At 40.4% G+C, this 27764-nt stretch overlaps 1 protein-coding gene across 5 annotated transcripts in view; it reads right to left on the bottom strand.

Moving 5' to 3' along the window:
• Positions 1 to 27764, bottom strand: part of cacna2d2a (calcium channel, voltage-dependent, alpha 2/delta subunit 2a) — a 176623-nt gene that overhangs the window by 6466 nt on the left and 142393 nt on the right. For 3 of the 5 annotated variants that reach the window (XM_040001418.1, XM_040001445.1, XM_040001436.1), the window contains 26 exons: positions 27572 to 27622; positions 27142 to 27241; positions 25725 to 25886; positions 24085 to 24195; positions 23313 to 23391; positions 15221 to 15270; positions 12313 to 12402; positions 11510 to 11578; positions 10863 to 10937; positions 10702 to 10776; positions 10505 to 10576; positions 10275 to 10346; positions 10056 to 10117; positions 7921 to 7997; positions 6782 to 6796; positions 4876 to 4936; positions 4128 to 4225; positions 2550 to 2640; positions 2390 to 2452; positions 2098 to 2201; positions 1897 to 1995; positions 1612 to 1703; positions 1476 to 1523; positions 1302 to 1373; positions 1059 to 1211; positions 600 to 652 (listed from right to left, as the gene is read on the bottom strand). In XM_040001418.1, the coding sequence (XP_039857352.1) occupies positions 600 to 652; positions 1059 to 1211; positions 1302 to 1373; positions 1476 to 1523; positions 1612 to 1703; positions 1897 to 1995; positions 2098 to 2201; positions 2390 to 2452; positions 2550 to 2640; positions 4128 to 4225; positions 4876 to 4936; positions 6782 to 6796; positions 7921 to 7997; positions 10056 to 10117; positions 10275 to 10346; positions 10505 to 10576; positions 10702 to 10776; positions 10863 to 10937; positions 11510 to 11578; positions 12313 to 12402; positions 15221 to 15270; positions 23313 to 23391; positions 24085 to 24195; positions 25725 to 25886; positions 27142 to 27241; positions 27572 to 27622 (2094 nt within the window). The remainder of the gene's footprint in view (positions 1 to 599; positions 653 to 1058; positions 1212 to 1301; positions 1374 to 1475; positions 1524 to 1611; positions 1704 to 1896; positions 1996 to 2097; positions 2202 to 2389; positions 2453 to 2549; positions 2641 to 4127; positions 4226 to 4875; positions 4937 to 6781; positions 6797 to 7920; positions 7998 to 10055; positions 10118 to 10274; positions 10347 to 10504; positions 10577 to 10701; positions 10777 to 10862; positions 10938 to 11509; positions 11579 to 12312; positions 12403 to 15220; positions 15271 to 23312; positions 23392 to 24084; positions 24196 to 25724; positions 25887 to 27141; positions 27242 to 27571; positions 27623 to 27764) is intronic. The other 2 variants (XM_040001428.1, XM_040001454.1) reach the window with 1 other exon arrangement.

The raw sequence follows: 27764 nt of genomic DNA, 5'->3' as shown, positions 1-27764 counted from the left end.
TTCAGCCTTTTTTAAGTGTGTGAAAAATACGCTCTGTTGGGCTGAGATCATTGAAGAATATACCATTTCTTTCCTTGAGAAATTCGTGTTCCTGCACTATCCTTCGGGTCATTATCCATTTTCACCCCAAAGCGCTGTCTGATAAGTTGTGCAGCATTTAGCTGAATCTGAGATTGAGAGTGTAGCCCTGTACACGTCACAGCTCATCCTGCTGCTTTAGCAGTCACAGCATCATAAAACACTACTGGCCCAGTTCCAGTGGCACCCAAATATGTTCATGCCGTAATACTGCGTCCACCATGTTTGACAGATGATGTGGCATGCTTTGTTTCCAAGTTAATGTTTGTTTCATCTGTCCAAATCATGGTCTTTGGGTATTTAAAATAACAGTGAAGAGAAGTAAAATATAAATTCAACACTTTAAATTAAATCAAAATATTATGTGAGCAGGGTTCACCTGGCCCAACCTTTTTCTTTTTTTTGTATTAACAAATTATGGATCTTAATCTATGAAATAATGCTGGCTAATAACAACAAATATTATCAGTTTGTAATACGTTTAAAACTTGCTGTATGTTACTATACATTAATAATCTTACCATGCAGCAGCTGATGTCCACCAAGCCAGGTTGGCAAAATCTGCAATAGTGGGCTACAGATACAGAGGGAAATAAAAAACAAAATCAATATTTAAGTTCAATCAAACACCCATTAGGCTACATTCGGACTGCTTTTGGAATCAAACTATTCCTGCCATTGACGCCATATCCACTGACACCTGTGTGGAGAAAGTCTTTAAAGGACCTTTTTTCTTATCTGTCTCCACTTTAATATAAAAGTGATATCTCTCACGAGTTCACCCTGGAATCTGATATTAGTCCAATTAAACAAAAACTAATTCTTAAAAAGTCAGCAGCTGATCTGATTTTTGCACACAGACTTGCAGTGTGAATGCAGCTATAGTTTCCCCATACGTCCATGCATTGATTAAACTAATTGTCTTCTACTCTGCCTCCTTCATTTCACTCACGGTATCTCTCTTTCAAGTGTTATCTTACCACGAACACTCCTCTGGGTGCAGCTCCGGCTTCGCTGTTGGGCATCCGTTCACAAACAGACTGGTAATCAAATGATTGTTTGCTGTTGTAGAAAGAATTGTTGTAGAGCGCGTACATCAAGTAGGGGTCAACATCACTGAAGAACATGCCCACCTGTGGGATAAAAAACACGAGGCAAAGCTCAGTGTAAAGCTAAGCGCGAGGCTACGATCAGCGGAAGAACGAATTCTTTTTTAATAAAACCTTGTTCCAGTCGTCCTTCTGATTGGACATGATTAGGAATCCGCCGTCATCTACTAAATAACACAACAGATCCTGCGGACAGACACAGAAATGCACTGCTAACTGGAAGTACAGAGATAAGCTGGGGAGTGCTCAGATTCAGAAGGTGCAGTTAAAATTTGCATCAATACTTACATCACTGTTGGCTTCACAGTCCATTTCACAGCCCCTGTTTGGTCCACACTATCACAGACAAGGAAAAAAAACAGTGTTAGCCAAATAAAAAAAGATTTATATATTACGTATATTATATTAAACACGTGTATTTTACCGTATTTGAGCCTTGTCGGCTGTCTGTATGGTTGCTGGCAAGAATCTTAAACTTATCCGTCCAGGCTTCGAGGTCTAGCTTCACTCCGACAACTGAGGAAAGAAAGTTTAAAAGCTCACAGAAGAAAACGACAGGTGTGTAAAAAGAATAGATATATGCAGGGCAGAGACATGCCAACACAAAGTGACAAAATAACAAACTCAGACGTGTAATTATCTCGCTCCGAAAGCTTTTCTCTATCATTATATCACAACAATTTGTTTCCTCTTTCAGAAGAGTACCCACCTGCAGGTTTGATGGTCTTCCCTCCTATTGTCATCTCCAAAGCTGTGCTGACCAGAATACCTACGGTGTCATTTTCTGGGTTCAGCTGCTCGTCCCTGGCTACAAACAAGGGAAAACGAGCCAAGAGAGCGAGGTTAGATACAAACAGCCTTTTCTATTACGAGGCGAGTTATATAACTCAAGACTAAGAGCATCATTCACCTGTTCGATAAGGCGCTCGGAAGATGTAACCCTTGTTGTCGAGGCTGCGGCGGTAATAGGTGGCATTAAACGGCTCAGGGTCTTCCTCCCAGGTTTCTGCAGCCCTAAGGTTTAAAACGAGAGATACCAGAGCTGTAATTGTCTCACGTATAAGCTACCTGCTTTGCCTATCCCACATGTTTTTTGAAACTTAACAGCATACCACTTCAAAAGAGAACAAAGAGAAAAATGTATCAGAACTACAAAGCAGCTGGAGTCCAGACACACGGGCCTCGATGAAGAGTGCACTCACTTGTTTGGAAACACTCTTGTTATACCTCCATCTGTTGCAGCAAACACAGCCAGGAAGCCGTATCTAAATGTCAGGTGGAAGCAAAGACAGAAAGGGGCTTCAAATCAATATCCAAAAATCTTAAAATGCACTTCCCTCAATACTGGCTGGTCACACTCACGTGTTCAAATCTTTATTCTTCCACACTTTCTCGACCAACTGTCTGATGATGCCCGTGTCCAGAATGAGGTTGTGAAGGAGCAAATTGTCACCTGGCATAAGAGAGATTAAAGAGTTTAATCCACATTAGGGGTGCTGCCATATAGCAGCTGATGATAGTCGTTATATTCAAAAAATGAAATATAGAGATTGTGTTAACACCATGGTAGTAATCCAGGACTGGTAACTGTCTGATTGACAGTGATGGTGTTTGAGGTGACACTGCATTAATAGCAGATGTCAGGTATTCTGGATCATTAGTTCAGCAGTTCTCCTACATTTAAAACCCGATGAAAAAGCGTATTTTATGGTTCTTGAAAAGAAGAAAAAACAACAACAATTTGGGCATATTTGACAGCTGCACTGAGGCGACACATGGTCTATATCAGATGCCCAATGTGGAACGTGTGGACCAAATCCCAATTTTAACTCTTTCCTCCTTGAAAGCCTACTAGGACTAACCCTTAGCACAAACAGGAAGCCCTCAGATAAGGGTTAAAATCAGATATGGGTAGCATGACATTCGCTTACTTCGATTACACAAACATTATGTATGAGTAGGTAATGGATAATAGGCACCACTAGGCAGCTCATTGTCCTTCTCCTGAAAACACTTGCAGCACATTTTGTGGTACATTTGAAAGAAAGGCAGGTCAGAGTGAGGTCACAGGTCAAACATAAGATGATTTGGATGCAAACTGAAATGTGATATATAATTCCCTATTTACCTATATGCTGTCAATACAAACAACCACAGGTAGAAACAAATATTGAAATAGCTCTATATATTGTTATTATCACTTTGGCCTTTTTGACCTTGAACACCAGGTCAAAGATCAAATGTGATATATTTTTAATTGTGGTACTTTTTATATGTCGATAATGCACACCACACCTTTAAATAGGTTTTTGGTCAAAAAAAATCATCAAGTCGACTTCGAAGACTTTAGTGGATGTAAACAGAATTATACTGGATTTTTAACATGACCGCACTCTGCACCGCTACAAACTTCTATCAGAATTCATTCAAAACTTTTCCGGCCAGCGTATTTACAGACACAAACACTGCCAAAATCATAACCTCCTTGGCAAACAAAACAAAACAACCTAACAACTTTCTTCTACCGAGCTGCTGTGGTTATTACTAAATATTTCTCACCGAAAGCTTAATATTGCATTTGTTACGTACTATTTACAGCTGTGAATTAATACACATTTTCATCATTGGAGGATTTGTGACAGCAGGATAATGCATGTGGGATTATCTCGAAATAAACTGTGCTCGTCACAAGAAAGAAACATGTCATCAGGTGCAGAAGTGAGGCTTGCTGATGCTTTTTAACTGTATCTAGGCAACAGGCAATAGGTTATATCAGATTCTGGCTACGAAGAAAATACCTATTAGTTGGATCACTGCTGTTTATTTTGCCTTTTTATAGGGATATGTTTACAGAATATCACTAGACGAGCTCATGGTGAATTATTTAATGTAGAACAAACTGTGACTTTACTGTGTGGGTGAAAAGAAAATGAAACTCACATTGTTTGGAGTCTGGTGTCACCTTCTCCATTAGAGCAATGAAGTTGAGCAGGAACTCAGTGTTGTTGTTGGACAGTTCCAGATCATTGCAGTACTCCCTGAGGAGGAGACGCAGTGTTTTAATTCAAAGAGAAGGCAAAAATAGAGCTCGTTACTCTTATTCTGCCTCACTTGCTCCTCATAGATGGACACATAATGGAGATGAAGATGCACAAACCCATACACACATTACTTGATGCTATTGTGTGCCGCATGCACATGGCAAAGCTTTAATGTGCTATAGTGGTGTCAGTCAAAACAAAAGGTGGACTTGTACTGCAATACCGAGCATATTATAGGCTGTATGCACATGCAGATGATATTTTTTGCCCAATAGCTTCAGTAATCCTTACAATACATTGTGCAAATGCATTAATAATGCTTAATTTGTGTAAAACATGCAGCACCACAGTAGCAGCAGGCAAGAAGGGTTGATGTGTCTTCAGTGGTCTCGTGTAATGAGCGTAACTTGGGGAATACAATTTATGAATAATATATGAAAAAAAAATCAAAACCAGATGAATTTTATTCCTCATAAATGTAATTTTTGTCAAATGAACTTTTAACTATGAGTAAACACACCACTCAAAATGTAAAATCAAACCATACAAGAAAATTTGAAATACGAGGTGGAAAGAAAACAGGATGCAAAGACGGCACCGAAAACCGATGACCATTAACGACAGGCAGCAATCACAGACAAGGCTACCTGGGAGCAATGAATACATGTCCTTCAGACTCAAAAGTGTTTGGCAGCAGTGACTCAAAATCTGCAACAGAAAGGGGAAGATTATCCAGGAAGAGCAGTGGGCAGAGCAGTGGGGAGTTGTGGATAAACAGCAGCTGTTCTTCAGAGGTGCGGGGACGCAGAAGGGAGTTTACCATAGCAACACTGAGGTATCATGGGAACACTAGCGTTAGCCAATATGGTGCCTAAAAAGGAACCTGACTCAATGGAAGACCGTTTTACTTTCAGAAGCACTCACACTTTTGGTTTCTGGTTTGTTATTTTGCCGGCAAACATTTTCTGATTGTGTCGGGTTTCAATCTAACATATTTGGGATGTCGGAGAACTGACTTGATTTGTCAGGAAGTGAGTTCTCAGACAGGTTATCCACGGTGAGTGCTTTTAGATCAGGCAGGCATCAACATGGCCAACTATTGCAGGGGGGGGTGGGTGAAGGTCCTGATGGAAGTGGTCACCCCTCAGACTGGCAGGAGAGAGGACTCGGAGAGACACATAATCAGAGGAAATGCATTGCATTGTGAAGGGCATGTCAAAAGGGCAACTTCAGTGAATCTATCACAGACAAAACAGAACACAAATATCAACCAGCAGGTGAGTCTGCGATGAATCCGACATGTCATTTTCTCATTAAGTCGTGACCTGCAACTGTGTCCAGAAGAGGAATTAAATATTCATTTGAAGGGCTAAAATAGAGTGCCCAGGTAGTTTTCCGCCCACAATGCCATGCACATCCGGGGTCAGCTTTATTGAGGAAGCGTTGGGCCGTGCACCTGGCAGTCTGAGGGGTGAGGAGGGAGGGAGACAAGCTGATGGAGATAGGGGGTACAGAGGGACGACATAGAAGTGAGGTGCCATGCCGACTGGCACCCTGACACCTGACAATATGGGAGGACCTGAGAGGGCAGGACACAGCTCAGACTGTAGGTCTGCAGTCTGCAAGCTGCAATGCTCCCAGCCATGAGATACTGCTGCAGCTAACAAACAGTGTATTTATATATAGATGCCTTTAAAAAAATCATGACTTCAACATATCCCTATTATACTGTAAAAAATGCCATCACTATCAATAGCTGATATATTATTATAGCTAGTAACTTGCACAGACTTACATTGAATAATTACAGATCTTTTAGTAGGGCTCCATGTGCCCAAATAACAATAGATATTCCACAAAATGTATACATATTTATTTATTTAATTAAATATCTATCAATACCTGAGTCTTAGTGTTAGACTTACTTAAGACGTTTATAAACTACACTGTAAGAAAAATACGGAAAGAGAAGAAGAAGAGAGCCAAAGAGAAATGGGGAAGGTGAGGAAGAGAAAAATGAGGGAAAGAGAGAAATGTAGTCAAAGCAAATGAAGTGGAAGAGAGAGGCAGAGGAAAGAAGGTAGACAACGTGTTTGGAGCTATCTACAAAAGGAAAAGGACTGAGGTGCAGGGAGCAAAAGACAAGTTTTAACAGAAAACATGAATATCTGTCTTCCTCGGGTACAGCTGTTTGTTTAATTATTTATTTATTTCTGATTCTGGAGCAGTGGATATGAGAGAAGGTGGTCGAGGTTGGGGACTGGAGGAGCCACTGTGAGAGATGTGGGATCTGAGCTGCAGCAAGAGAGTGAGAAGGAAGAGGAGGAAGGAGGGATTAGAGGAGAAAGTGGAGGAGAAAAAAAGAGGGAAAGGGGAGGAAATCCTGAAGGCAAGACGGGCAGGAACAGAGGCAAGCAGGCTAGGATGGGTGAGGGAAGGGAGGGAGGGGGTCAGCGGGAGAAGGTTTAGGATGAGAGGTGTAGGAAAGGGGAGGAAGCGGTAGGGAGTAGGAAGTAGAGGTAGGGAACGTGGACCAATATGGAGTATACTTGCCCTTGGTGTATGACACTGTGTGGATCCATCAGAGAAGGAGTGAGCAAGAAAAGAAACAGGGGATCGGGTGGGAAGGGAGGATCACAGACAATATTTTATTCAATTACTGTTTGAATAAAAATATTGTTTTCTTGAAAAAAAGAAACCAATTAAAGTCAAACAAGACAAGAGAGAAAAAAGAAATGAAGAGCAAACAACTTATTTGCAAGAGCAAACGAGGAAACGGAAACCAACGGAAGAAAGGAAAAACAAAACCAAACATGACAATCTAGGAAAAGAAAAAAACAGCAAAGACAAACCAGTAATTATGAGAGATAACCATGGGGAAAAAAATCAAATGCACCAGGAAAAGAGGGAAGTAATGAGGTCTGGACAAAGAAAGAATGAGAGAGACAACACGTGTCCCCATTCAGACCCACAAAAAACCCAAACTCCCACAGTTGACAAGCCAGTATCCCAGGCCATGTGGGAGTTTATCAGTCGAATGATTCCAAAGCCGAGAAACATCTCACACAGTCTAACAAAAAAATTAAATCAAATCAAAAATAACACACATAACACAAGGAAAAGTTCCCAAAATTATTTTAAAAAAATCATCATAAGGAGTGAAAAGCATGCATGTTTTCACAGTTATCCATAACATCAAATACTTTGAACACAGACGCTTCAGAATCATTACTTGGTGGAAGAAGAGGCGAGAGCATTTGGCAAAAAAAATAATAGCACAAAGGTCACCATTATTTTCACCTGAGTAACACAGTAAGACCACAGCTTTCACCTTTCTGTTAGTTCAGTTGTTTTTTTTCTTCAGCCAGTGTGAAGAAAAAACATCACCGTTTTTACAGCACAGCATGAAGACAGGAGGGAACGGGGGCAGAAGAGGAGTCGGGGGGACTCAGGAATGATCCTGCCTATCAGAGAGCATAGATAGAGCGAAGACAAGGAGTGAAGGAGAGGGGGAGGGGGGGGGACTGGGCAGGTGCCTCCGCTCGGACACTCTCTATGATGATGTTGAAGACCCGGGACAGAGGACTGAACCAGAGCGTAAAGGTCATATTGGGCGGAGAGCAGAGAGGCAAGAGAGACAGAGTAGTAGAGACAGAGAGTGAAGGATGTTGGGTATACCCAAGAGTACTTACACTGCACCTGGAGGATCTGGTCACTTAGATTGGCCTTGATGTGGTTCTCACTATATGTAGGCAGTACCAACCCTAGACTGAGGTGAAAAGATCCAAAAAAACAGGAACATTTAATGCAAGATTATGTTAAAAGCCACAAATACACAAAATACATATGTGCTTTACTGCACGCCTAGTTTGCTTTTGCTTATTTTCTGTTCTCAAAAAAAATCAAGTCTGTGCATATGCAAGAAATACTGATATAGGATTTTTAAGGCTGATACAAGTATTTGGTGATTTAAAGTTCCAATATTCTGATACATTGGCCGACATTTTTCTTTTAAGACACACAAAATTTAAAAAAATAAAAAAACCCTAGCATCTTTTACCTGCATCTAGTAATTTAACGATCAGCATTTATAGCTAATATTGATGATAATATCGGCCTGCCAATAAATTGATAAGGCTCTAATGCTCAAACGGACAGCTCTTTGTATTGTCAAATACACAACTCTAGGTTTCAGTAAAACAGCGCCATCTGCTGTGTTCAACCCTTCTGTTAGAGAGGGGTAGCCAATCGAAAGAAAGGAGCGGAAAGAGCTCAAATGACTTGTTTCAGACAGTGGATGGGGCTGTTAAAGGTAAATAAGGATTATTTGGAACTTTGAATCATCCAAAGCTAGTTTGGTGTAGTCCATGATTAAAAATATAGAGTTGGAAACCAGCATCACAATCAAATTCACGTATTGGCTGGAAACTGTGAGTTTGCTGTATTTCTTCTTGAGTTAAAGTGAGGCAGCTAATGGGAGTTTTGACACTATAGATTTTTGGCAATGATAACAATTACCATTAAAACTGTGGCCAACCTTCTTTAGGGAAAATCACTAGTTTAGCTGATGAAGATCCACTATATTCACCAGCCACTTGCTTTCTTTGTTTACTGTTTATTTGAATTCCCCTTAATCTATAAAAAAGATGGAACAGTCCTTCCTGGGCGCCACATAAATAATAATTACATTATAATATAAAATCTCACATAATCAAATAAGATAATAAAATCCAAGACATAAAAAAGAAAAACAATAAATAAAGAACAATTAAACTAATAATAATCATATCGCCAAGTACCCCTGCATTGTATGAAATGCTAATGAAACAAGAAATACAGGAAGCATTTGTCTGCTGAGTGGCTCTGAGCAGTTTGTGTACAATCAGTTCATCAAAGCTTTTTCTCTGGGAAACAGCTGCCATCTGAAGCTACAAATGACGCAGGTAAACGCAGCAAGAGTGACCCTAAACGATAAAGATGGAAAAAATAGAAAACACCTCAGAGAGCCTGATTTTTATCCAATACTAGTGAGGCCACTGTGAAAGTACGTCACTTTTACCCTGCAATACATCACCATTAAGACATAATAGGTCATAAATTGTACAAACAGTCATCGCCGAAAGCAGAATTTAAACGGGACAGAGATGTCCCATTTCTTGATCTTTGTTGCCACGCAAGCCTAAAATAGAAGTCTTCACAGATATAATAGGAAGAGATTAAAACTCAAACAGAAAAAAAATTCTATGAGCCTTGAACTGCACAATGTAGGATACACTACTGTGCAGAGCTTTGGATGTCGGTTATTTGAGTTTCACACAGATTCTTAAATACACTGGAATATCCATTTGAGTTGGATATTAATAGGACTGTGCAGCGAGAGCCTCATATGCACTCTGCCAGGACTAGGCACGCAGCCAGCAGACGTAATAAAAAACACAAATCAGGCATTTGTAGGACTACCGAATGTCATAAACTGTAATTTGCAGAGTGTTGCCTAGAGGAAATGTCATTATGATACAACTTCAAATGTTCAACCAAGTTTTGAGATGAGTAAACTAAGCAGTTAATTTACGCTACTCCTCAGAAATGTTAGCAAAGATAGAAAAAGAAGTGGCTTTTTAATTTTCAGTCAAATTCATTAGCGAGCCGCCATTAATTCAGGGAAGCTACTGTTCACAAACATTCATAGGCAGAAGCTGTCAAGCAGATATCTGAGACTTGTGACTCAACAATTTAAAGTGTAAAATCTGGACTTCACTCACAGGTTCAAGTTGCGCCATCTTTTTCTCTGACGGTCAGGTGATGCATGTTTGCATTTCCAACCTACCTGTAATCTGTACCCTCCACAGGGGTCCACGTGTACGTCCGCACGGCCTCGTCAATGTACCTCTGTTGGCAACCACAAAAAGGTAACCTTCACACCTCCTCCCATAATCGGAGAGTAACAACAGACACTAAACATACTGAGAGCTTCAAATTCATTACAACACCATTCAGTAAGGTGCTACTTTGGATCATGATTGAGTTTCATATATTGATGACTTGCCTCATCAACTGATTTAATGAGCGTCTTGATTTTCCTTTGCCCTGATTTGCCATCAATCATCTGTCGGCGGATCTGAAAGGCAAGCGAAACACAGAGGCTGTGGCGTGAGTGTTCATAATGAAAGACAAAAATGGTTGAAAACAAGTGACAGTTAAAAGGTTAAATGTAACACAAATTGCATGAAACACAGGTGGTGACAGTCATGATATTGCACGGGAACAGTTCTGCACCTCCTCTTTGTTGCTGTCTTGCAGTTCTGCATCCAAAAAGTCCAGAGTGACGGGCTCCCTGAAGTTAATGATCTGCACAGAGAGAGAAAGCAGTGGAAGATGGAGGAGGAGGGTGAACGTCAGTCAGCAGGAATAATGTCCAAAATTTTACATTGACAACTCTTTAGATGCACAGAAGTGTTAATAGCTGGGTCTACCTTAGGCCGAAGGTTGGGATGCAGCAGTACATAACCATTTGGATCGATGGCAAAGGTGTAGCCATTAGCTCCAAGCTGCACAGCACAAAAGGGAATGGTGAAATTCAAAAACCACACATATCTGAAAGTAACACAAGAGACATCTTCAGTGACATGCTCACTCTGTATGTAGGTGTCTTCTTTTTGATTTCGTTGATTGCAATGTCTACTCCCATGACTCCAAGGATGAGCTGGTTCTGTATGCAGAAGACATAAAGCAATTATAAGCATTTTATCCACAGCCGCTGCTAGTATCAGAGAATCACACGGGGCTGGTGGCTGTGCCGTGAGCGTGCTAAGAACATCTCTATGCCATCTCTGACTTATCAGTTTGTGCGCAATCTGATTAGCACATATTTTCACAGTCTATCTTAAACTGAGTCGGTTTGCTGCTTTAAGCCTTTGTGATAAGCTCAGAGTAAATACTTTGGTCATGGATACTGAAAGCTGGATGCATCTATGGATGTTAGTAGATAGTACAGATGAGTTGCTGTGATGTCTGTCGTCACCTCAGGGGGGAGGTGTTGCATAGAAGAGCAGCTGGGCGGACACCGTTACAAATGATTGATGATGGTCAACAACAAGAAATAAAACCTCAAATCCTTCTGCTCCTCCAACTTGTGTCTGTTTTTAGTAACTTTACAGCCCTACCTGCCTGGATAGATGTAAAAAAAAAACCCCAAAACATTATATTTACTAAATAATAATGATAAAGTGCAAAAGCACAGCTATTTTAAGGTCACATCCTATGTTGCAGTGTTGCTTTTACCTGAGAGCTTGCAGTATCAGCAGTGAGGTTGAAGACCGGCATTGTGCCGGTGATGACAAGGCCCAAACCCTAATAAAACACATTAGAAATCAAATTAATTGTATCCTTAAAGCACATGCCCAGATATAGATGACAACAAAAATATGAAGAACACTGTTTACCAGGGGCAAATGCAAGAGGTGGCCAGATGGGTGACTAATCCCACCATAAACCAAGGTATGGACACCCCACATAAACGATGTCATAGCCCCCTTTTTTGTTTGTTTTGCCAAATTCCATTTCTTTCTCGCTGTTGTTGCCACATGAATTCTTTTAACGGCAAACTCATGTTTTCAGGAACATGAGTCCTGAGTTCCAACATATCTCAAACGCACCGTGTTTCTACATACCAGTCATGCCCGAATTAGTAAATGATAAGACCTCCCACCCCCAACAGGTTGCGGCAGATGGCTAGTCTTCCCAGAGAAAACTTCTGTCAGAGGTTTCTTCCTGTGAAAAACTGGACTTTTTCTTTCCCCCTGTTGCCAAGTGCTTGCTCATAGGTGGTTAAATGCTGTGATTTGATGCTATATAAATAAAACTACCGGTACAGTGAAATGGAATTGAATTGAATAAAAGTGACCTGACGATTTACAGCGATTTGCAAAAAATAAACCACTTTATATGCCAGCCAATGAAAGTGCCCCCTGCTTTAAAAATAGTATGACTTCACCACTGCTTTGTACTGTCAGTGTATCAACTCCTAGCCTATACGTGCACAGGATATGCTTATAAATTCATTATGATTATAAATTCTTGCTTACCAGTGCATCCTGGTAGACGTTTGTCCACTGCACCTGCTTGGCTTTAGTCCCGGCGAGCACCATCGGACGGCCCAGGACATCCAGGTACTCCTGCACCAGCAAAACCACAAATGCTAGTACGACTGCCTACAGTATTCACACATAATCAAACAGCCATTTATAGTGCGTGTCATGTACTGCCATTAAAGCAGAGAACTTGAAGAGCCTTCCGACGTTCATCTGTCATAAAACTACAAGACCCTGACCGGCCTCGTCTCTATCACCACATAAAGCAGCGGGCCACCAGCAGCAGCCGCGTCCCGGTCCTGCCGAGCCATAAAGCCTCCAGTCCGGAGCCGCTCAAGGCCGTTTTTCATCATTATGAAGGAGCTATTAAAAACACATTAAGGGTGTCAATGGCACGACGTGCAACCACGCCATTTTCCCAGAGGCTTTCCTGTCAATGCTAGGAATGTGATAACGTCCCACAGCAATTGTGAGTAGAGGTGAGGGGTTAAGTCTACTAGTAATACATCATATTCATTATTTTCTTTTTGCCGTCTGAAGCCACCTCAAACAAAAACTGGGATGTCTTTTTTGAAAACAACTGATTGATCTGTGTCTGTTAGGAGATGCTTAACTGGTTAAAAAGTGACCTTATGACAGAGGAAAGAAATGGATGCCAGAAATATAATCTCACAGAGACCAGAAGAAGAAGGCAAAACTGTTGTATAATTAAAACTAACTGTATACTTCTTCCATAATAGCTCCTTTTTTCCTGAGTATCCTACTCAGCAGTCAGTGAGCCATAAAGTCATGTATCACCACAATATAATTAAGTGTAACAAGATCAGCAAAAAGCAAACAAAAAAACCCAGCAGGTCATCTGGGTTAAATGTTAATTTAACATTTTGCACATAACGACAAATTTCCATCCATTCAGCAGCGAAAGGGGAAATGATATTGCAAATGTCTGACCTCTGACACCATCTACCCTTGAAACACAAAAGGCGTGACCTGTATAAGCATGCAGCTACTTCAGTATCGTGATTTTGACCAGTTGTTTTCCAGCGTCTGAACAGTAAGGTGCTGACAAGCGTAACCTATTCTATTATTAGCTCAATAAAAGTCCGGTTTAATGCGCCACAGGGAGATATTCCATCAGGACAGTGACAGCCAGACCTCTTCACGGGATAAAGAGGGGGAATTTTCTGCCCGGCTACAACAATCTGGGAAACATAAAAAGTCAGCAACTGGAGATATCTGGTCCCCCCCCCCACACACACACACAAATGACAAATGCAGACAGTGAATTCACCAGTCTGGTCACACAGAAGCCAAACATCCAAACTAATGCCTGCACTGTTATTGTTGCTCCACTGAGATCCCATACAAAGAAGCCAGGATATATAAGTCAAAGTATTTCCAACTATTCATTCATAAAAGTATGACTCAGGATGGTGAGTATAATAATAATTTTTTGCCTTCTGTAGTCCATCTGCTATTTGAATAGTACTATCATATTTAAGCAAGACTACGCGATGAGTGTGTGATACTGAAGGGCAGACGGTGGTTAAATAACATCTGGCCCCAGTGTGTCTTCTGGGCCTGCACAGAAAGCTGTAGTCACCCACCTTCAGAAAACCTATTAGAGTAAGTGGCGGTTCTCAGAATATAAATATGCCAGAGTTAATGGAACAGCTGACAGTCTATTCTAGGGCCTGATCACTCACCAGGACTGGGGGTGGGTGGGAAGCGGAGCATAGGGGAGGAGGGGTTTGGAGCAGCTCCCCCACCACCAAACAATGGAGTCAATTTCTCCAGCTAGAATGAGGTTATCCCGAGGGCCTCTCGAAGCCCAAAGTGCCTTAAGCAAATGTGTATGTGTGCGTGCATGGGGTGGGTAGGGGACGTCTGCGGGCCTTCTACTTTACTTAGCGTTCAGGTATGTTCTCATGGAAAGACCACATTTGTTATCGGTACATCTAAACTCGTGTCACTTCCAATTTATTGCCATCCAGCTATGCTTTCTTCTGTTCCTCAGGAACTCTTGAAAGCAAAGCTACAGTGTAATTATCATCAAAGCCAGCATGGCAGAAAAGTAAACTAAGTTCTTCATTTAAAATATCCTTTTGTGGACTTTTGAGTCCATGAAAGGATTTGGAGAGTCAGTAGCAGAATTATATAATTAACCTACAAAATAATCAGGTGAAGTTCTGAGCGAAAATATGCATCTAAATTAAAGTAAAGCTAAAGTACAGATCTTTCTGGAAATCTGCATGTATAAACATTTGCATCCCTTTGCTGTGGCAGATTGTCTTCTTCTTCTGTACAGGTGGATCAGCAAAAGCCATTTGATCAAATTTACGAATCAAATTTTAGGGTAGGATATCTTACAAGGAGCTAGATTGGTTCTTTTCATCTGGTAGGATGTTTTTAAGCAACGTTCTGAATTTGCACAGCTTTTTATCTGCCAAATAAACATCTGCTGCTTTAAGCAACTTAAACTCAACAGGCGTGTGACCAGCCACACACGTTAAGGCTAGTGGTCAAATTATAGGATAAGAATGACTTTCGTTGTTAATGTTTTAGTAGCATTTTTCTTCTAACATCAGAAACAGGTTTTCACATTACTGTTTTCTTCTCCTTTCATTTGCTCCCTTTAGGGGACGAAACAGCAGATCATCTGCCTCCTTCTTACCATCTTCCTGACATCCTCTACTGTTGCACCAACCCTCTTCATTCACTACATCCAAGAATTTTCCATGATATTCCTTCAAATTATTACCCAATAGATCTTTTGTGCTCCTATTGTCAAAGATAGTGAAGAATCAACAGCCTGTAGAAGTGGTGCCATTACTAACTTTTAATTTTAAAAGTAGTATTCCCAACACCATTTTGCAGCTAATACAAACTCTGTATATCTTACCTGAGTGTTGATTCTGATGGCTCCAATAGATGGAATTTCAAAGTAGTAACCTGAAGATTAAGAGGAGAGAATTAATGCACTATCTCCACGCCGAGCTTGCATCCAGTCTGCTTCATGGAGCAGCCCGTGTCATACATATATTTTCAAAAATTAAACAGTCACAGTGTGCAGTAAAGTGATCCATTAAAGATTGGAGTCTAATCTCTTCATGTTATAAGGCACACTTAATAACACCATCGTCAGCTGATGATGTTGGGCACTGCAGGCATGGAGGAGCCTGTAGCCACTGACCCTTTCAGACTCGTGGCTGCGTTGCAGGATGTAAATGTGGTGGCTCATTGGGAATGCTGAGCCCAAGGCTCTGCTTCTGCTGATTAGGAATGGAGGAGAATGCCCGACTGGGTCAATAACCACGCTGCTCCCCAAGTTATTAAAGCCATGAATGTTTATACAAAGAGCTGAGAAATGGAGGCAGCATCCCCAGAATGTTAAAAGGTGGAGATAACTTTCATTATTTTGATACATTATGCGCTTTTTTTTTTACTCGCCTGGTCTGCGTTGAAATTTGTCTCCTGTGTCTCATTCATTAGCGCACGTGCTCATCCGTACACATCTCTGCACCCTCAGACTGAGGTTCACATGTGCACACACGCAGGGCACAGCTATTTGTTACTGCTCTGCTAATAACAGCCATTGTCCAAGTGATTTCTGACTGTGTGCCAGGGAAGTGGTTATGGAGCAAAGCACGGCAAGAGGTGAAAAAAGGAAAATGTGTGCAGTGACCAAAATGTAAATCTCCGCTCTGCGCTGCAGGTTCAGTGAAGATTTTCAGTTACGGGCTTTATCAATCATTTATTTTCTTTGACTATAATTCAGTTGTCCTCAAACTCCTTCTTCACATTTAGGAAGTAATTTGGGTCTCTGTTAAACAAATACAGTGCTTGGTGATAACACACTTTTATTCCCGTGCCATAAAAAATAAGAACATGTAAATGTTTTAGAAATGTGTCAAAAACTTATTTAAAATGAAAAAAAAAACACTGAATTCACTGAACTGAGTTTGTGTTTTACACACAAATTTGAGTGGTCAGAAATTACTCAAGCACTCAAACTAATTTTTCTGTTCAGGAATCTGAGTAAATAACTGTAATTTGGCATCTTAGTAAAAAATAAATAGTGTGCTTTTCTATTCATTTATTTTAATATTATTATTATTTTGCTTTTTTAAATGGTGAATTTCAAAAATCATGTATTACAACAATAATCCAACAATAATTCGATTTTAACATGTGCTTGTGCATAATGGGGAATTAACAATCACAGAAAAATACAAAAATGATTTTGTTAAATACCAGTAATGTAAATTTAGGGCAGCTGTGACATTTAAAACCTTATGTTTAGTCATGGTCTAATACATTTTTTAAGTACTGGAGTCTAAAGAAATCACATACAGGTACACTTAATAACACCATCTTCACTAATATTACACTAGAAAACTTTTAGCTTTGATCCTTTTTGATAAATATATGCAGTGTCACAACATTTATTTCTGTCTATAGCTCTTGTATTGATGATGCGAGAGTCAGACCACTGCGTAAAAAATTAGACAAGCAATTGGTACATCAACAGCAGATCCAGGATATGTACTGTGTCCACCAAAAAACTGTTTAAACACCATGAAACAGTTTCACCCGATTAACAGCAAAGACCTGGAGGACATCTTAGGTCAACTGAACTCCTCCTCCTGCTGTTTAGATGTCCTGCCAACAAGTTTTTTCAAAAAGGTCTCAAAGACTTTAGAGTCAGACCTGTTACAGATCGTCAACTTTTCTTTATTATCAGGTGTGTTTCCAGAATCACTAAAAACTGCTGTAATAAAACCTATACTGAAAAAGGACAATCTTGACAAGACACAAATGAACAACTACAGGCCGATCTCAAATCTCCCATTTTTAAGTAAGATCATTGAAAAAGCAGTTTCTCAACAGCTCAGTTACTTCTTAACACAGAATAACTGCTACGATGCCTTCCAGTCAGGTTTTAGACAGAACCACAGCACTGAAACCGCTCTGACCAAAGTGTTTAATGACATATGTCTGAACACAGACAGTGGAAAAATGTCAGTCTTAGTTTTACTGGATCTCAGTGCAGCATTTGATACAGCTGACCACAACATATTACTCAAACGACTGGAGAACTGGACAGGTCTTTCAGGAACTGTACTAAACTGGTTCAAAACATACTTAGAAAACAGGAAATACTTTGTATCAATAGGTAACTTCACATCCGAGCAGACAAGTATCACACGTGGAGTTCCCCAAGGTTCCATCTTGGGACCCCCTCTGTTTAACATTTACATGCTCCCACTGGCACAGATTATAAAGAACAACAAAATAAACTATCATAGCTATGCAGATGACACACAAATATATATCACAATGTCACCAGGAGACCAAGGCCCTGTACAGGCTCTTGGTAAATGCATTGAGGAAATTAATGACTGGTTGTGCCACAATTTTCTCCAGCTAAACAAAAACAAAACTGAGGTAATAGTCTTTGGCGCCAAAGAAAAACGATTACAGGTCACCAGAGAACTTCAATCTATACATCTAAAAACCACAAACCAGGCGAGAAATTTGGGTGTAGTGATGGATGCAGACCTAAACTTAGAAAAACACATTAAGACAATAACAAAATCAGCTTACTATCACCTCAAGAATATATCAAGGATAAAAGATCTGATGTCTCAACAGGACCTGGAAAAACTAGTCCATGCATTCATCTTTAGTAGGCTTGATTACTGTAACAGCATCTTTGCAGGTCTACCTAAAAAATCAGTCAGACAACTACAGCTCATTCAGAACTCTGCTGCTCGAGTCCTCACTAAGACCAAAAAAGTGGACCACATCAGTCCAGCTCTGAGGTCCTTACACTGGCTGCCTGTCCGTCAGAGGATAGACTTTAAAGTTCTGATGCTGGTCTATAAAGCTCTGAATGGTTTAGGACCAAAATACATCACTGACCTCCTGACCCAGTATGAACCTTCCAGATCCCTCAGGTCATCTGGATCCGGTCTTTTATCAGTTCCCAGAGTCAGAACCAGACACGGAGAAGCTGCATTCAGCTTTTATGCTCCTTATATCTGGAACAAACTCCCAGAAATTTGCCTTGCCTTACACTGATTACCAAATACATATCAAGCCTTTCTATTAAAAATAACTTTGTGCTTTCTATAAAAAACAAAAAAACTAATCATTGATGTAAACTTAAACACTGCGTGTCCAAAAACATCCACACTAATATTACACTAGAAAACTTTTAGCTTTGATCCTTTTTGATAAATATATGCAGTGTCACAACATTTATTTCTGTCTATAGCTCTTGTATTGATGATGCGAGAGTCAGACCACCGCGTAAAGTCTTCCCCAGCATATTTAAACATTTTCAGTGGACTCTGGTGGCCAATCCATGGGTGAAATTATGTCTCTGTCCCACTTTGAGCCTGATGAGTCCTGGTTTTGTTCTCCTGGAATATATCCATCAGGGAAGAAAAAGAATCCACTGATGACAAAAACCTGGTTATTCATTATAGTCGTGTAGTTTCGCGATCACAATCATTCGAGACATTTTTCCAGCCGTCCTCAAGGATGATGGTTCACAGTATCTTTCCAGATTTCAATAATTCACTGAACAGGTCTTAACCCAGTTTTGTAGTTTCAGTAATGCCCTTAGATGTTTTCTTTGCTGATAATGTGAAGCTTCCAAAATGGAGTAACATCTTTCCAATGTGCCTTCCAACATATTTAAGTAATGAGAAGTTACTCACTGCATCAGTTCGGGTCTAAATAACCCAAACTGTTGCCAGCCCAAACATATTAACCACTGCAGTAATTATCCAATGGAAGGCTCGTCTTCTCCTCCTGTTTTCTTAGTTAAATCGAGGTGGTGACTTCTTTTGGGCCTGATAGTTTTTACTGTGTAAAGAAGAATGCATTCTCCTGCTCAGAAGAACAGAATGAACAGCTTTCTGATGACATCCAGTTTCTTTAACGCTTTTACTGAGACAAAGTATTTAAACTGAAGTTTACCCAGTAAACCCGTGCACCTAATTTCATGGTGTAATTGATTTTACTTCTCTTGGTGGTGGGCATTATGATTTGTGGAATATTGTACTTCTAACTTTGGATTAAATTCAACACTTTTGTGGGAGTATTAGGATCACCCACGCGGCATGTGACGTTTGCTGTTTGTATCCTCGACTTCACCTGCTTTTTGGAGATAACTTTCTTTTCTGTTTTGGATTTTGTTACACTGTGTGAGAGCATGCCGAAATGGTCCCATTGTCCTCAGAGTCACAGAGAGGTTGCTTTCTTCTTAAAACGGGATTGCAGCTCAAGTGAGGCAACAACTAGCATCTTCAAGTGCCCTAGTTGTGCATGTTTGTGCTTGTTGGTGTGCATTAATGTGGTTTGTCGAATGTGTGTGTGTGTGTGTGTCATGGGTGAAGGGTTAGGGCCTGGAAGTGTCAGGGAGCTAGCTCTGCTGGAGTGAGATACCAAAGAGTAATAAGTACTGAAGATACGAGAGGACAGCTCCATTGAGGCCTGTGTGTCAACACTATTGTCTTATGCCAGCATAGACTTTAGTAGCATGGTAATCACTACAGTCATGAACAGAGGAGAGCTTGTTGGCACAGAGGCATAATCCTGGACTTTCCCCAGCCTGACAGGGAGATGGCATGGTAATCATCCTGCTACCAGACTCCTCCTGCTAATTAATAACAACTTCTGGGGAGATACTTCTGAAGCACTTGGCTTCACTGGCAATAAGCTAATCGGCACACAACTGAAGGCCACATAAAGGAGCAGTTTCAGATAAATCACAACACTGAGAAACAAAATTAAACAAACCACAACAAGCCAAAAGAGAAGCGGGTTAAAAACATAAGAGTGAGCTCGACAACAACAGCAAACTAGGCTGGAGACAAATGAGCTAAGTCAAAATGAGATGCATGAAGACAAAGTAGCTCACAGGAAGACCAGCTGAGTCATGTGGGCTGTCAGACTGAGGGTCAGAGGCAGAGCTGCCTGTTTGCTGGGTTATTTCAGGGCTGCTGATCTCAGCATCATATGCCAGAAGACATTATTTTAAAGCAACTCAACAACAGATGGAAGGCAGTGTCTTAATACCTTTCTCTTTCTGAAAGCTTTAAACCTGTTTTATTTCAGAGCACAGTGAGCATCACCGATGGGTGTGGTTGGGTTTGGATGTGAAGTCACACTGTCCCGGTTGCCACCTTTTTATCACTGCTGCAAGGCAACAGGTTAAATCAACAGGGTCTAAAAAATAAAAGTGACAACGTGTGATTACAAAGTTGCACTGTCATACTGAACTTATAGTCTCCTGGGGCAATGCTCTAGCTCTTAGTATTTTTGGATTGTTTCAAGTATTTCCCATCAAAACAGTGACGCATTAACTTTAATTCCAATTCTGGGGAAACAATGTTGTTGGAGGGAGTCAAATCTACCAAGATGCTACTGGTTCTGGTAAAAAAAAACAAAACTCCAGATTTTCAATCTGCTGGGTTTTCTGCTCCTGTGAGCTGAGTTTTTGTTTCCTCAGACGTCAGTGGATGTTACAGCAGAACTCTGTGTTGACAGTCTGACCCAGCAGGAAAAGTTCAAGGTGCACAACCCCGTGAAGCACTCGGGATTGGATACTGCGACCGATTTAGCTGAAAACGGCCTTTTTATAAATGTCACCTCCTCTACATCTCTGGGCTATAGCTAGAGATCCAGCTCCCTTCAGCAATGACGATCCTTGCCTAAATTGGCTCAGTTTGATGTAAAAGGTGGAAGTTTGGACTTTCTGCAATATCAATTTGTTAAGCACTGGTGGTCAGAAAGGGACCCTTAAGGTGCTATCAAAAAATATCAGGCTTGGTTTTTGATTACTATGGGTGAAGTAGCCAAATTTTGTGATTGTGTATACACAATGTATAACAAAACTGACGAAGGTCTGGGACAACATTAACCCTCTCAGGCTCAAATTAAACTTTTTGTTGCTAATGCACAACCAAGTCCTGCAGTGGTACTTCTGAGTAAAAAAAAAATCATAAAATATGTATGTGGGGTAATCAAGTTGTTAGTTTTTAACTGTTGCAAATCTGCAACGCCTGCCTTGAGAGGGTTAATAACGTTATTCTCATTAATTAATCCAATTATTCTTAAATAACTGAATATTTACTTGACTAATTCATCTTTTAACTAATTAAGGAACAACAACACAAGTCAGTGCACCCATGCTTAAATATTTTCTGCATGATATCAGTCTGGCACAAATCTGTGAAGAGATGTTCTGCCATTATTCACAGATGTTTCTTTTCAGATCCTCTTTGCTGCAGGGGTTGCACTTTAAGTTCTCCAGATGTGGGTGTTCTGTTGGATTCACGTCAGAAGACATACTTGGCTAAGTCATAGTTCACTTTTCTTGAAAAAAACAAACAAAAGATGTGCGATTGTTTGTGTCTTTTGCCAAGCTTCTTGACACTACGAGCCCACTCTTTATTCTGCGTTTGAGTGAGCTCACTTTGCAAACGCCACCTCCTCTAAACCTCTGGCATTACTGCAGACCCATATCAACATGCTCCCACCTCCATGTTTCAAGGTCAGACCTATGCAGTCACTCTGGCATTCATTGCCAGGTCCACACCAAACACTGAAATCCAGACAAATGGCTTTTTGCTTCATCTGAATAAAGAATGTGTTGCTTGTACTCATCAGGCTTTCTTTTGTAAGGCGTAATTGCGCAATTTTGTGCCCTCTCATAAGGAAAAGTCCTTTGCTTAGTGATTTGAAGACTGCCACAGCAAATCCTTACAAAAATCTGTTGTTCCAATTTAAGGTTGTGAAAATTGCTAATTGTACACCAACGCACTCCTGAGGTCAGCCGACAAGCTTTCAGGGGTTTACATCTTCAGGCAGTTTGTATTTCATTATCCCAGGACAAAAGACGGGAAAGAAAGAAAGCCGTGTGGAGTTTTTTTTTTAAATCTTGTGAAATCCAAAAACTGTGAACAGCATGTGTAATAACTTTTGTAACAGAAGTCACAGATAAACAGACTTTTGGTGCAATGGTACTTGTAAAGCACTTTCCACTCTAGTTGAGCACTCAAAGCCTTTTCACTATAAGCCTTATTCACCCATTCATACAAGTGCCTTTTTCTATGCCTAAGAGCTTTAAACCTAATATTCACAGCTCACACTCTGATGGGTGTATCGGGGAAAATCAGGGTTCAATATCTTCTCCAAGAACACTTCTACATGCAGACTAGAGGGACCAAACCACCAACCAGACCTCCTAAACCACAGCTGGTTTAGGATGATGCTGGTAGTTTCAATGCTGTCTCTCTATTCTATTTTAAACTAAAAGCTAAAAAAAATCTCCCACGTTACTTCATAGAAAAAAACAGAATTGAAAGGTAATACAATTTTGACAGTTTCACTATAATACAAGGGTTTCTACACATAATACACCTAATTTATTTTCAGAATTTTAGTTTAACAGTAAGAAGTATCGCCTCACAATATGGAAAGTTCAGACTTCCCCACAGTCTCATTCCCTGTAGATGTTCTGTTTAGACATGTTAGCTCTTTGGCAAGAACAGCACCCTAATTATTCTAAAAACGATCATTTAACACACTTTTCATATAACTTTAAGTAATAAGAGGCATTCTGTATTTTGAATTGTGCTCTGCAAACAAGTGGACACAGCCTATCTGTATAAATAATTACAGCATGGAAGTTCTGAAAAATAAACTAGGCACGCTAAATTTAGCTATTTTCTTGCTTTTTTTTTTACACTTCCCCCCTCAGAATGGCTTGACTAAGACAATATCATTCATCAGGGTCCAAAAGTGTTCTAATAAATAGCATTATATTGATTCGAGGGCATGTGGTGGATGTATAATCACAGCACTCCATGTTTTCAAGCACACATCAAGTATGTAGATGCCTACACTGTGATTAATGGGCGACACAAAGCATTCCCTTTTCTTAGACTTTGCATACAAGTATGAACTTCTCCACTTACCTTTATTGGCGCATGCTATCCACTGCAAAGGGGTGACATCGTAGTTATGCTGGCCAACAGAGAAAGTGAAAACACGAACCTGATTGACGAAAACAACAGATAAAAGAGACGAATCACATCAAGGAAATTTATATATATATATATATAAAAAAGTAACTGACAATAATCCACAAACTTACTTACTGCCAATAAAGTCAGCATCATGTACATAAACTTCAACTATACTGACTGACCTCACAAATATCTCCAACAGTAGACGACAGTGATACAGAAGTGAAACTGCAGATTAATCCTATATGACAGCATTCGTCATGAAGGAACCGCAGAGTGATGAATAATGGTAGAACTATGAAATCAGGGAAATGAAGGGTGGAAGTGACAACAAGCTACTAGTGGAGTATCTACTGGCTGTAATATTACAGGCTCTGATGATAAAGTGGCTAATTAGTCAGCAGGTCAGAGCTGTTAACACCAGCAGCTAAACAACAAAAGAGACAAAATAAGAGGGAAGGAATGAGAGAGAGGAGCGAGTTGAAGAAAGACTAAGGAGATTTAAAAAACAAAACAAATGGGAGTGAAGAAGCTTGGAGAGCACTTTATGTGCACAGATTGGAGGGCTTGGCATGTCTGACTGTCTAGCTAAAAGATCTGTTTATGCTATATTCAGACAATGTCAGCAGAAAACAATGGAAACAGGGAGAGAAAAGGCAGTTTCTGGAGATGCGTGATCTCTTGGGCTGAACAGATAACATCCTCATAGGGACAAACTCACTGTTTTGTTGGGCCAGTTGTACTTCTCAAAGATTTCCTGTGCGCGATCCTCCCCGCCATCTGTAAACATCATTATCATCTTATTGCAGTTGGCCCTTGGGGCATTGCTCTCCTGTGGCACAAGAAACAAAATGAGAAGATAAAGGGAAACAAGGCAGGGAGACATGCTAAAAAATGCAGCAGTAAAGGGGCAAGATACTAAAACATATCCACTGTATGATCCCAATGCAATAATTACAAGCACTTAATTAGCTTTAGTTATGTTAACAACAAAATGATTACAAAGTGCTTAGTAATCGGTTAATAATTGGTCTTTAAACCATATATTTGAGCTGCTAGATATTGTAAAGCTGGAAATGAGGTTTATAAAACATTGTAAATGGTTATTAAACCGTTTAACACTGATGGGATAGTATATTGCCAGGGGTGTAAATCTGACCTGGGCGCTGCGGTTTGTGTTTCTTTCGCTCTTTGATTTCATTTTCACTCATTTAGTGGTTGAGTTTCAACCACTAAAGCTACTTGATTAAGTTCTGGAAAAGATTGTGGTTTAGTTTAAAATATTCCCCTTCTCAAAATCAAACTATAAAGGACACTTCAACATATTCACTAGAGAAAGTGGGAATCGAACCATTAACCTTTCAGTTGCTAAACAACCCGCTCCACTGCCCATCATTGTAAAACCAAGAGTTCTGAATAAGAGTCCATATGTGATCAAATCAGACCAGTACTCGTATCTATTATTCCCTTCCTCTTCATGTATTAAATCTTCTATATTTTTTCTTTTTTTCCTTCATCTGTTTAAAAAAAACCTCCTCTAATCCACTCATTGCTTTACTGAAACATTTATAGATTTCTTACTTGGCAGCCAAAGGCTTCTTCACATTAGCGTAATTTTAGGATTGCATCTCAAGTATACAACCTTATTCTAGCATTAAATCTGGTTGTCTCGAAAACATTTTCACTGGCATTATAGTCCCCGCCACCCTCCTGCACTGCAGCTGTCATTGATATGCAGACCAGCAGCAAGTCAATCTGACAAGATTCTAATAAAGACAAATAATATTGCGACAATTACATATTTTTATTGTGCTTTTGTCTCCAATCACGGCAGTGAGTCATCTACAGACAGCGATTAAAAGGGGCCTTTTTATTTCTCATTCTGCCGGCAAAAGGGAAGTTGTGAGGGTGCGGGTATGGAGGGGAGATCACTTGGCTCCATGCCTCCGAGCCCACCAGAGGAATATAAAGTGTCTGTGGCTGATATCCTCTGGGCTGCGCTCATCAATCATCCCATCAGAGCCCATTAGGGTGGCAGCCTCCTAAAATACACAGCAGCATACGGAGCTGAGGCAGCACCTGTGTCGGGAGCACGTGGATCCCTGCTGCTGACAGACCTCGCCACGGTGCTGGCTGCTGAAAAAGCTAGCGTCACTCCATTGCTACCGCAGTTATAATCAGACTTGCCTTCAACACTGACAGCCCTCTGGAAATGTCTTACGCAAACCTCAGCCACTCACTGTCAGCTTTGTGTTATCACTGTAAATTCTGTTTTATTAATTGGATTAGACAGCAACGTCAGCCACAGACAAACAAGGCGCTTGAGGATCGCCTTTCCCTGAAAGGCTTGTTGGCTCTTACATTGAGAAGCTGTTCAAAGGCGAATGTGAAGCCAGATTTGTAATCTGTGGTCCCCTTAGCTTGCATACGCATGACGGCTTCCTTGAAGATCTTCTTGTTACGAACGTTGGCCTGGACCAAAGTCCTGAAGCAATCAACTACAAAAACGGCCTTTTCATTGAACTGGAAGGAGACATAAGAAGAATTGAATGATTTGCCCGTTTAAAAAACAGTTGTAAAAGTGCATATTTCTATGTAGCGTATGCATGTGTGCACAGTTCCTGGAGACAGGATGCAGACGTGGGTGTGTGCAGATGTAAGCTACCCTGCTCCTGGCTGGCAGTAAACACTGGTAATTACAACTTTCCACACCAAGAACAGGTGCACCTGAAACGCCAGTGCATTACACTGAACAGAAACCCAGCCAAGGTAATATAATCTGTCTCATCTCATCTACCAAATTAGCCTAAACCTGTGTATATGCATGTGCTCCTGCTCGTGTGTGTGGCATCTCTGCGCGCTATTAGCAGCATGTTTGTAATAGCATGTTTCAAATGATGTATCTTCTCGAAGGTCAGCTTCAGAATCAATTAATGTTTTCGGGACAGATTGATGTAAACTACTACATGAGAGAAAAGATGGCATTTTGATTAGGTCGGTATCATGTCATATTTAAACTGGCAGACAAAGACAGAAAGAATTATACTGCTGCTTCTTCAAATGTTAGGGAAAGCAGAATCTGCACCATATGATCAAGACAAAATTAATCAGGTCACATGTGCTAATACATTACCATATATTATTATAACTAATTATACAAGCCCTTACAAGTGAAACCAGATGATTACTTTTGGTTCATTTGTATTTTTTTTTAATGCATTTTGGGTTTGGAAGGAATTCAAAGTTTTTCTAAGCCCATACTTTTTTTTTATTTAAAAGGGGAAAATCAGATGCTTTCCCACCCAGATTACCATGCTCATTTATTGCTCTTAGAGCTGGGATTTAGAGGCATACAGTGGCTAAGAGCAATGGATTATGAGGGATTACTGAAGGGAGTCGACAAACAGAGCCACCACACCGAGCAAGAGGACGTGTTTCTGTGCGTGTGTGTGTGTTTATGTGTTATCTGCCCTGCAATATAGAATAACATTAAGGTTCCCCTACACATTAGTCTCAATAGAAAACTTGGTAATAAGTAGAGTAAAAGAGGCAGACGGCCACAATCCTACAGGGACAGCAGTGAGGGAGGACAAGCAGACAATGTAATGAGGAAAGAGAATGGTTTCCACAACAACTGGGAGCTGAATGACCAGCTTACTAACTCCCTGCTTGAGTACCACCTGCTTAATGAGTGCCACAAATATTTGTGTTGATGTTGTTTTCCGAAGAGATTCGTATTTGTGTTCACTGCAAATGTGGTCTGCAAGCTTCCACTTACACTAGCCACATTCACATAGTCATCATCTGATAAAGTGTCTAGCATCTCCACTACGGAGGTCTTCATGAGCTTCAGAGTGAGTCCGCTGACACTTCCACTCCTGCAGAAAAGAAGCAACGAAGCACTTGCACGCTCAAGTTACAGACAGACGTTTCATTTTTATTTTTTGGTCGTGTCTACTTTTTAAATCAAAATTGTGGGTTATACTTAGAAAATCACTCCATATTTGGACATGTATTCAATAAATGACATGCATATTTAGGAATAAGACCAACATAAAATTAATTAAAGCTAAAAAAAAGGAGAATATGAATCTTCCTTTATGTTTGGTCTTTTGTCAGACCAACAGGTGGCACTAGCACCCTTTGAAGGAGGCACACACTCATACCAGAAGAAAAAAAAAAGGTTAAAAGAGAAGCGAGACACTCACACATCCACAATGATGACCATGTCCTTTGGAGATGATGCACCTTGGATATACCTGGACAAAGGGAGACAAAGAATGGGCTTTAATTTGTTCCCGTAATCTCTGAAAATTGCACTTTAAAAAGAAGCCAAAGTCACAATGAGCTGAGCCATCATAATATGGAGCAACCACGGCTGAGCCCACTTAAGCTACAGAA

The sequence above is a fragment of the Simochromis diagramma genome, unplaced genomic scaffold, assembly GCF_900408965.1.
Source record: "Simochromis diagramma unplaced genomic scaffold, fSimDia1.1 OVJJ01000320.1, whole genome shotgun sequence".
NCBI lineage: Eukaryota > Metazoa > Chordata > Actinopteri > Cichliformes > Cichlidae > Simochromis > Simochromis diagramma.
Note: the sequence above shows the minus strand (reverse complement) of the source record. Positions and strands in the feature narration are given on the sequence as shown.